The 11299-nt window shown below is 36.0% G+C and overlaps 1 protein-coding gene across 5 annotated transcripts in view; it reads right to left on the bottom strand.

Moving 5' to 3' along the window:
* Positions 1–434: 434 nt before the first annotated feature.
* Positions 435–11299, bottom strand: part of LOC149300387 (MDS1 and EVI1 complex locus protein EVI1-A-like) — a 107452-nt gene continuing 96587 nt past the window's right edge. For 3 of the 5 annotated variants that reach the window (XM_089485366.1, XM_089485365.1, XM_089485362.1), the window contains 8 exons: positions 11181–11268; positions 5329–5495; positions 5018–5095; positions 4505–4674; positions 4087–4225; positions 2556–2771; positions 1542–1728; positions 435–569 (listed from right to left, as the gene is read on the bottom strand). In XM_089485366.1, the coding sequence (XP_089341492.1) occupies positions 435–569; positions 1542–1728; positions 2556–2771; positions 4087–4225; positions 4505–4674; positions 5018–5095; positions 5329–5495; positions 11181–11268 (1180 nt within the window). Of the gene's footprint in view, positions 570–1541; positions 1729–2555; positions 2772–4086; positions 4226–4504; positions 4675–5017; positions 5096–5328; positions 5496–9399; positions 9427–11180; positions 11269–11299 lie in introns of all 5 variants that reach the window. The other 2 variants (XM_089485363.1, XM_089485364.1) reach the window with 1 other exon arrangement.

Here is an 11299-nt window from a genome sequence, read left to right on the forward strand (position 1 = left end):
GTTCAAATACATGAAGCTGTGTTAGAGAAACTGAAGCAACATTTCTAAACTTATGATAAATCACTGTATACAAAAAAAATCTGATTTCGTTTGAGTGCTTATACTGTAAGTGTGTCAAGTCAATATCTTTTCAGTTGGAAGACACCTCGTCATCCACAAGTTCAAAGTCTTTTATTTTTTTTAATTATGTTTTCCATTTTTTTTCTTCTTTATTAAGGTTTGCTCTTTGTTGCTCCGGAAATCAGCAGCTGCCTTTTGCTGTGCAAAACAAAAGCAATGAGAATAAATAACTCCTTTAGTTTAAAATTCTTCCATTTAAGGTCACCAGACTTTGTACGAAATGACCCTGCAGGTAAATAAGGCATCCTGCTCGGCAATCTTTTGAGCCATGCTACCGGTCTGATTTGGTCCTAGTGTGGCAAAGTGTCACAGCGTCATACGTGACTAACGGAGTGGAGCGCAGTGGATTCTGCAGCAGCTCTTGCCATGTTGTGCCACATGCTGGACGAATTGTGGGATGTATTGTGGAGCGACTCCTGATCAGACAGCGACAGCATCATTGCATAGGCCTAAAAGAAAATTGAAATTCTTTGATTTTTATAACATTATAAAATTTATTTTATTAAAAGTGCACCTGTCCTATGTAGAATGAGGTGGAAACTATCCAGAGTTATTAGTTGGCCAACTCTGCCTCTGGAAGGTTTTCATAAATTCAGGGATGGTGGGACCAAGTGATTTGTTATATTATACTTTTCTCTAGATCTCACAAAAAAAGCCCTGTATGTAAAAAAAAAATTTGGCTCGTTTTATATTGGGGAGAGGGACTCTTACTTCCATCTCTGCTTACATGTCATTTTTATGCATAAACCAAATGTACAAAGCTGCAGAATCTATGGGCACTTTTAGAGAACATAAGTAAAAATGATGAGAATCAGAAGTCATTGGAGGAAAAATGGTTTAGGGCTAACAAAATACAAAATGTACCAGATAGGCATACAAATATAATAATAAAAAACATAGAAATCCTTAAAATTGATTAACCCCCAAGACAAAGTACATATGAACCAAATATCTGGTCTTGCAAATTCCATCAGCTTTAAATTTGCAGGTATTCCCACAGTCTAATCTAGTCTGCAGTCACATGCGCTGGGTGTCATAACTTTTTTTAGTGTGAATATTAGTATTGCCTATTTTTTTTTTATATATATATAAAACGACCATGTTTTGGTGAGTCTTTAATGTGTTTAAAACGTCAGTCTTATTTCAGACAGCAGCTTGATGCTTTATACAGAGAGTTTAAGCTTAAGTTTAAGTATTTCCACAACAGCACAGTGGTAGAAGCACCCCAGAGGAGATAAAAATGGGGGAAGAAGCAGAATCTGCTGTCAAATGTTTTGAAAAGGCAACGCAATGAAAACTTGATATATAGAAAATGTGACTACCATACATTAAAATGTGTTGGTTTTTTTTTATATAACCTGATATAAATGGTGTCCCTAAAGAAGTGCGGAGTTCAAGCAAAACTGTTTGCCGTTTCTTACCTGGGATTTAGATTTTCTATACAAGGGCTGTTTTAAATCTTCGGGCAGATGAGCAAAGGCTGATAGATCAGCATCGTTATATTGGTTTTCCTCCATTTTCCTGATCTTCAGGCTATCAGTGAAGTGCCTAATATGGTCCAAGGCAGATAGACCAGACTTAAAATCGTCATCATCATCATCATCATACCTAGAACAAACAATAACCAATGTCAGCAAAGTAGTGTCAACATCAAGAATAAGAGTGCCCAGGGGAACCCACAGATATTCTTTGCATAAAGCTTCAATTATTTTTTGGCTGAGGGTTATGACATTTGTAGCCTCAAAGCAGCTGAAAGGCGCAGTTTTACATGTTAATTCATTCACGTACTGTACATTGTTTAGTGCTGATCTGTAATATCCCATTCGCACACTCAAAATGGAATAATATAGTATGACACAAATCATACCAGGTAAATATTCAGCTTTTTTGCGGGATGTCATATATTATGGATATTCTTATATTTCTCAAAGCAGCAGCCCAGTTACATGCACATAAACGTATGGTATTACTGGATGGAACATAGAGAGGTCTTTAATTTAGTCATAATAAATAAGCTCAGGACACTTTTTTTTTTTACTATTCGTAAAGTGAGAAACACCATAACCTCGCTTTCCAATGCTGCCAGCAATTTGAATAACTTTCTCATGCCAAGTTAAGATAGAAATAATGTATCTTTGCAATATATGAGATGACACAAAAACTTGCTGCATCCGAGCTGTTAATGGCATTAGAAACATCAATGTGTATTGCTCCACAAACTCAGCTTAATCTTACACTTTGCAAACTCTATTTAATATTTTCATATATGATAAATTAAAAGCACTACCATACATCTTTACAGACCAGACACTAGCATTTAAATAACATTTCTTCAAAGAGACAGCAGCACAAACACACACATTATATATATATATATATATATATATATATATATATATATATTTAGCAGCTGGGGAACCAATGCAAGCACCAACCTTCCGGGGGAGACTTTGCAGTTTAAATCCACTTTACTGGTTTCTTCATAGTCGTCAACCGAGCATTTATCAAGCACGCTGCTTGTACTGGGCTCCTTCAGTGCTTCACTTACATCATCGTCATCATCAAGAATTGCTTCGTCTTCTATCTCGTCATCATCCAGTATGTCCGAGCTCTGACCATTGAGCATAATCTTATCGTGGCTGCCATTCATTCTAAAAATGCAATAAAACGAAATTACATTTAAAAACAAGAACAAAGCAAAACTGCATATACATTCATAAGGACAAACCTGTGTTTATATATATATATATATATATATATATATATATATATATATATATATATATATATATATATATATATATATATATACTATGCACAAAGTTATTAAAAAAAAACAATACTAGATCATCCACTACAACAAATACAATTATATACTGTCATTTGTATATGCTCTTTATTCGAAACACAAGTCAGGAACTATGAACAAAAAGCAAACAGATAATCCGTGTATATTAGGTGCGTAAGGATGTTTTAAAGAAACATTTCTTTTATGGCTCCTTTCTCCAGGATGTGTAGATAAAAGAACAGTTCTAGTCCTTATTTTTGTCTCGGGAAATCATCAGCTAAATTACGTGTAACCACTTTAGAAACGATGCAGTAATTCTCCGAATCGAGTATCACACGTCCCAGACAATGGGCTTCCTCTGTAGATGGCGTTGACTATTTTAGACCTACTTTTTCATACCATAGATCTTTTATCCACCCCCAAGGAAACATGAAAAGTCAACACTATTAAATTAAAAGGACCTATGTAAAAAAAAAAAGTCAGGAAATGATTTATTTAAAACAGAAAAGCTGAATAAGCAATGAGTCCAATGAGCTCCAGAAGAAAGGAAAACAGGATAATCGCTGGCTAGCCCAAATCACACACACCGACTACCTCTATCTTTTATCAGTGTAATGACAGTACATTTGGACCACCAGCGCAAACTAAAAACATAACTAGGAAGCGCTGCCAGAATAATGGAGCTTGTTGCACTACATGGAGTTTCTCAAGAACGCACGCTATGTGGACTGAACCCAAAGAAGGAAAACCTTATGATTAAGTAAACAGATCTGCTAATTATGCCTCCAAGTTCGGTAATTTGTCAAGGATAAAATATCCATCAAGAGCAGTCAGAATAGAACATTCTGGAAAGGAAACGCAGTATGACCCAGCGACCCTGCTCCTTATTGACTTCCTGTTTAGGGACATGTTGTGGCCAGATGTTAAAAATAAGGCACCAATCAAAACACAAAGACCTATACAAAGAGTTTAACCAATACCCTCCAATCTGAGCCCTTTATTACGATGCTTTATTGTAGCCAACATTTGAATCCCATATTGCTAATGTATAAAGTGCCTTGTCTGCCATTCCATACAGCCAGGCTTATATTGTAAGCAAATCTCCCAATAACCTAACTGTGCAAACCATTAATTAGTAATGTGCGATTTAGGCTTAATTCATAAAATGACTGCCTTGCCTGTCATCCGCCGGGGACTGCTTGCCATGACTACTGCTGCCAATAAAATTCCTTATTTCGGTGAAATAGGAATCCTCTTTGTCATCCAAGATTGCACCTGTGCCTTCTAATTCAGAGTGAGGAGAAGAAGCAGCGGTACCTGGGAAGTCAAGAAAAGGTATATGATATAGTAATAAAATTACTACTGCAATGCGAAACACATATATAACGATATCTGCCTGTCTTTAACCACCATGATTGCTTATTAAGCTTCCTGTTATCCAGAGAGACCCTTCATGGTTTTTAATTACAGCAAATGAGAATCCTAGATTTACCAAAATCACACTCTTGCAGTCCTAACCTAATGAACATTTTATGGAGGTTCCAATCACCTCTTTACATGTTGGCAATATTTGGATCAAATCAGGCATTGTCTTACCAGATACGTTGCCATTCTCGTGTTTTTTCAAGTGTCTGTCCAAGTTGGTTTGTTGGCCAAAACACCTGTCACACAAGTGGCATTTAAATGGTTTCTCCTTGTTGTGAATGTTGCGTACATGCCTCTGCAGATTTGAAGAGATGCTGAACGATCGGTCACAATATTTGCATCTGGAACCAATGGGCAACAAAGGAATTATTTTTCTGTTATTAAGTGACCTGATCGTACGCTCACACTCAGATGTGCCCCAAGAAGATAAAAACACTCTTAATGTCATTCATAATGAAAAAATGCCTCTTAAATAGAGTTCAGGATTAACAAACCAAAAATCTTTGAATTAAAATATCCTAAACTACCCATCAAACAGCAATGCTGAATATAATGGCTCTATATCAATAACAAAATAAATATGGGTGTTTAAATAATGTTTAAAACTCTCCTGATTGGTCACATTTTGAGCGGACATGCCAAAGGTTTGTCCCAAGAAAAACAGAGTTATGAAAATTCACATACCGATAAGGCTGTTCCCCTGTGTGCGTCCGCAAATGGCGTGTAAGGTTGGCTGACCTGGGGAAAATCTTTCCACAGTACCTAGATCAAAAGAAAGGATCAAAAATTATGTTTTTATGACGTTGTGTACACTGGATTTCCAAATGCCTTTGCTATAAAATTATTTTCCGGCATGTCCTCTATTAGAAACCTTAGGAAGCCGTTTTGGTTTGCAGAAATGCCGAAATACACTTCAGTATTCAGAGGACAGCCTGAAAGGAAATTAGACAGCAAGCAGGTATAGGAGTATAGCATTAGGATGACATGCTACTAACCTGCAGGTGTACCGCTCTTTGCCTTTTCGGAGAAGGTTTTCTGGAAGGGCACTTGGAGATGCTCGGAAGTTAAACATTGAAGGAACTGACTGCATCAGCTCGTTAGCTTCTGGTTTCAAAGTGTTAAAATTCTCCAGCTTTTCAGCCATGTTTTCTATTGCTGACATCTAAAAGAAAAGCAAAAAAATTATAAACAGTTACTCAGTGGCAAAAAATCTCTTACAGAAATAGAAATACAAAACCTCAAAGATATCTAGATATATTATTTGAGATCTACAGCTTGAGTTAAGATGATTCTAAATAAAATGAAAAACAGAAAACTGAATGTAACCTTTGGGGGGAGATTTACTAAAAACATCCCAAAGTTGTAGAGACAAACTACCAAGATACCCATTCACAAGCTTTTGTATATTCCTATACCTGCATTGTATCTCCTATTTTGCACATTTTAATGTCTAGCAACCTAGACATTCAAGTCACAGTCAAATGTCCATCATCCATGCCTGGACCAAGTCCAAATGATAATCAACTGAGGTTATGAGGGAGACCTGAAACAAGAACATTCTAACCAAACTCTAGAATAGAACTCTACAACAATAATTATTTGGCCCTACTAAGAGGGCATTATGGAGATTATTCACTAGTAACGGACAGTATGACCATCAATATGGCCTTGCATGGCATTTGCTAGAATGGCTCAAATCAGTAGCCTTATTTTGGGATAGAGCACACAAAAGGAAGCTGTGGCCACGGCACAAAAGAGCAATAATAAATCAAGCGGCAGATGATGAGTTTCACACTTTAATGAGATTTTATTATTTGAAAATGTGGGGCAGGCTCCATTTATCGCGTTGCTTACAAGTCTGGAAACCAGATGACCGATTGTTTGGTAATTTTTTTTCTTGCCTTTTTTTTTTTTTTTTTTTTTTAAACCAGGAATCCAATCTCCTCGGTTTTGTAAATGACTATTGCCTTTCTGTTGGCTGTAACCTATAGCTTTGCCCTTCCACCCCGTGCACAGAGTTTGTAATGGTAGTTACAAATTGTAACGTACAGGATACCATTCCGAATTTGCTCGGTGTCTTTCAAACGTATTCCCCCAGAAGAAAAAAAAAATTCTATGGGAAGTCAAGATACATTTACTTGTCATGTAACAAATAGGAAAGGCTTAGGATGCAGCGAGGGCTGCGGGCTCCCATAGCTTTGATTCATAATCATTCCGCTGCTAAAACATTCTCCACAGATGCGTGTGGACAGCACATTTGTCAACATGAAGGATCTTGACACGTACTGATCACAGGGCAGACAGCTCTGTAATGTTCCTGCTGATCTCACAGAGCGTATTTCCATCCTCGCAGAGCAATGTCATTATCAACCCGCGCAACTGGAGAATTAGCATTTCTTCTTTTACTTTTCTATTTTTTTATTTATTAAAAATCAATTTTTTATCATGCGCGATCTGAAATTCACAGCTTTTAATCCGCTCTGACTGTTCGCGGTGAGAAATCATTTTGATACTTGGCTAACTACGTGGGGAAAGGGGTTTTCATGAATGAAAAATGACCTTTGCCCTTCGGGCTGATTAGCACCGACAGAAAAGCAAAGGGGTTACGATAGCACATTTAATAGTTTGGAATAATCCGAAGCATGGTAAAGATAATAAACATCTTTTATTTATTGCCATTTCATAGGCTGGTTAGTTTCATTATCTAGGGGTATTAAATCACTTGACAATTTTGTGTAGAGAGAGGTTTCGAAATCATAGTCCATTTACATGTAAAATGCCAGGCAAAGCCGATTACAGTGATATCTATTCATGGCTGCGAACCACGTTCACGGAGGAATTTCTTTTCAATTACTAATATTGGATGGAAAAGGTTTCCTAATAACAGTCTCTAGCCTTCTCAGGCTGGCCTTAGCAATGCCGATATTATACACGCAGCATTAACTAAGCCTTTCGATGGAATTATTAAAGCAGAAGTGCCAAGGAGCTAAGAGAGCAGAGAGTAAAGGGTTAATCTTGGCATTCGCTTCGGGATTTGGGCTCTAACCACTTCCTGCAGCGGTTTGTACATTAAAATCAAATCTTTTCTTTAAAACAACATGGATAATGAAATCAAATGCTTAGGGAAATTAGATTTTGTAGCTGCAATTTATGTTTGCACTTGCACATGTTGCTAAGTGTTAACTTGTCCACAAATGTATTTATTTAATGGCATTCCTTTTATATATTTTTTTTTTTAATTTTTTTTTTTTTTACATATTTTGTAAAAATATCCATGACAGAATGCAGTCATATTTTCTACAGAATTCTGCATTAATTTATATTCAGGTTCCCTAGAATACAAAAGTAGTAATAGCCATTAACAAGGGAAGTTTTGTGAAAAAAAAACAACAATTTTCGTTATGTTTTAAATACAGCAATGTAGCACAGCCATTGTTGTTTGTCATGTGATATTTTGGTTACATTCCAAACTGAGTTGGTCCTTTATGGCAATGCTAATAAAGTCCCTCTGAGCTAATTGAAGTCTTCTACACCATAACCTTTCATTAGGTTGAGTGCCCCTATGCGTGATTAAGACTGAGGCATTCTATTATTTAGCACAAGGAAATACTATATGACTTTTTTGAGTTGGTCTAGTAGACTAAGGCAAGATAATAGACCCAAAGACATACAAAAAGCCACTACACAGCCGTTACAAATGTTGGATTTTGTGAAAACATTGAAGCAGTAAATGATGACATTTTCAAAGTGGTTCTTGAAACACCACTATGGGAGCCCTTCTCAAACACGGCAACAGAATTTTTAGGAAATCTGATGCAATAAAGAAAAAATTATCTAACGATCACAAAATAAATTAATACTGCATATACCAAAACAAAAACAAAAAAATCAACAATGTCAATGGTGACTTTCAGGTAGGAAACAGTTGCTTTGTGGAAGTCTCGGATGTTGTGGAGACAACTTGCATGCACTTCTTTACACTACAGCGGTATATATGGGGTGCCACAACAAGCAGGCACATTTTATCTATTAAGAACTCCTAGTGAGAAATGATTTATTGTTCTTTGCCAACACAGTTTTCATACACACCAGAATATGATGCAGATCTAGCTGAAATTTCAATATACGTGAAGTTGGAAGGTAGGATGTAGACACAGATGTGTGATCATTCCAGGTGGAATGGCACATGATTGGAAGATGGAAAACCTGACATGGTTGAACAAAGTGATCAAATACTGTCATTAAAACTCCCCTTCTTATCTATTTATCTTGAAAAAATTCACAAAATTCACATAATCTCAAATCAAAATACTAAATCTCAACATGTCAGATTTTCAATTTCCTATTGAGACAGAAAACGTCAGAATTCTTTTTTTCTTTTAAGCAGGAAATAATTCCAAAAATAGATACGTGAGCAACTTTTACATTTAGGGAGGGATAAGACAAATTCAGTAAATAATTAAAAAAAATTTGCAGACAGCCATAAAACTTTATTTTAACCTTCCATGGGAAAAATACTGTTCTATATTTATTTTAATCTTAATCAGAAATATCAGATTCCTGATCTTTAAAACTTAGCATTTTTTTGTATTTATTTTATGGTTTTTTTTTTCCAGAGAATAATTTATGATTAAAATAAGTTGAATGTTTTGGGGGGAAAAAGTTACTAAAAAGGTCAAATGCGTGGCAACATTGATTAATTGTCTGATTTGAATCTAATTCACATATTTTTTCCATTAGAATATTTACTAAAATTGGGTTGAGTTTCTAAAAAAAAAAAAAATGTATTATCACCTTGAAAGATCAAATGTCTTGTATTGTTTTTAAATTACTTTATCATTTTTAAGAGATGTTGAGAGTTTCAAAATAAAAGAAAAAAAAAAACCTTTCTGGGTTAGTCGTCTTCTTTGTCTTGGATACATTTTATTATTACTGTAGACATTTCTTGGATATTTAGTTCTGTCACAACATCTGGTTAGCAGTCCCCAGCCTAGTAAAGGGCATCACAAAACTATGGTTTATGTACACTTATTAATTCATACTCAAATTGTCATAAAGATGCTTACCCAGGTTCTTTGATCAGGCAGCGGGAACTGAAAAGAAATTAAATGGAAAATTAAAACAATGTTTTTAAGTTATGTTTTTTATGATTTGTTTTGCTTTTGTCAAATGCACAGCACACATACTGTGGTTTTTTTTCCCCCCTTTCTTAAAAATAAAGTGAAAAGATTGGGAAAAAAACCCCACAGACTATCCTTTAATGACCAGCAAATATCTGCCTAACTTTGTAACTGGTTCAGCTACCCAATCTATTCACATCTGTCTTTACACATGTCGCTTCGGCTTGTGCGTCGCTTTAGGAATCAGCAAGAGATGAAGGGCCAGAAATTATTCTGGAGCGGACAGCTAAAAACAAACGTATAAAGTCTATCGTAGGAACAAAGTAAATTTGTCTCATTTTTTAATCTGTAATTTCAAACTAACAAGTGTGATTTACTCTAAAATAATTTCACAGGATTGAGTATTCTGCAATCTGCCCTGTCATTTTGAAGAAGCGTACGCTCAGACATGAATCAAACGATCTTTTAAAACTGTCCTTGCGTTGAGTGTTCCAATAACAGACTATTAGGATAATACATTCCCTTCTGGCAAACAGGACAGGTTGATGCATTTACTCTCTTATGAAGCCGGCTTTGTTTCGAGGGAGTGCACCTGTTTAGCAGATGACTTTACATTACACTAATTAGACGGAAGCAGTAACTCACTCTGTCCTTTTTCCCATGAGCTGTACGGTTCCGCCAGATATATGCCTGTAGTTAACATTTGCCGACGAGTCCCTTCCTAAACCAAGTCACGTCTTAAACATGATAGTCATGAGCAGAACTTCTAGCATATCCCAATCAAAGTGCAAATGCATAACACTGTATACGCGTCTCCATTGCTGTTTAATGTTTTATTTTTAAGTTTGTATCATTAAAACTTTCCTGCGCTCCATCAAAACGGGTGTTATCCTGCATTTAAAGGGCATTATCACAGGCAACCCATAAAACATTTCCATCATGGTCCAGCAATTTGGCTTAAATGGAATTGATTGTTGATAGCATACACTTCATTCTATATATTTCACAGTTGTGTTTCTGGAAGCAATACATCCATACAGTAGAGCGTGCATTGATTATACCCTCTATATATCTTTCTGTAAGAACACTTTAGTATGGGGTGAATGTTATAAGAACGAAGGGCTCGATATTGTAAAGAATTCATTGGCAGACCTCTTTTTTGTATGGTCTCCATCCTGTACAAAAAAAAGGGGGAAAAAAGAAAAGGCTACGCTGGGCTACAATGCCTAAAGTGCCTGTGCCCAGTCTTGCTAGATAACTTAAGTATTTGGCATCCTATACATTTAAAAGAGAATAATCATTTATGCACAAACAATTCTGTTTAAACAGAGAACATACAAGTATCAGCTAAGTGTACAATCCGAAACTGGTAGAGGTCATAGCCGTATTGTTTCCTCTTATGTTAGCAAGCAAGTACTGCATATATTTGTCTGTAGCCCATCTACATTTTGCTACATACATTACGGTCATTATAACTTGTAAATTGCTAGAACGATAAAGCATAGAGCGTATAAAGTATTATAAATTCACTGTATCTCTATAAACCTTTCAACTACTGCTCCCCATAAAGTTATTCTTCCACATTATTGACTCTTACTGGTTATGGCAGCCACAGGAAGAATACCAAAAAGGTGAAATAATCCTTAACCTTTAAGCTACATGTGCCCAAAGTAACTGGGCCACTTTAAATCGTGACTTATACCATCTAAATATGTATGCGTACATACCTGTGGATGAAATAGAAATCCCGGGGAAGGTCTTAAATATTTCTCTTTTAAAACCTCAAGGGGATCCATTAGCTTCCTCTTCTCCACCCTGCAATCGTAGATATTCAGATTATGAAAGG

Source organism: Sceloporus occidentalis, unplaced genomic scaffold (genome assembly GCF_023333645.1).
Source record: "Sceloporus occidentalis isolate IW3139 unplaced genomic scaffold, rSceOcc1.0.p SCAF_25, whole genome shotgun sequence".
Taxonomy (NCBI): domain Eukaryota; kingdom Metazoa; phylum Chordata; class Lepidosauria; order Squamata; family Phrynosomatidae; genus Sceloporus; species Sceloporus occidentalis.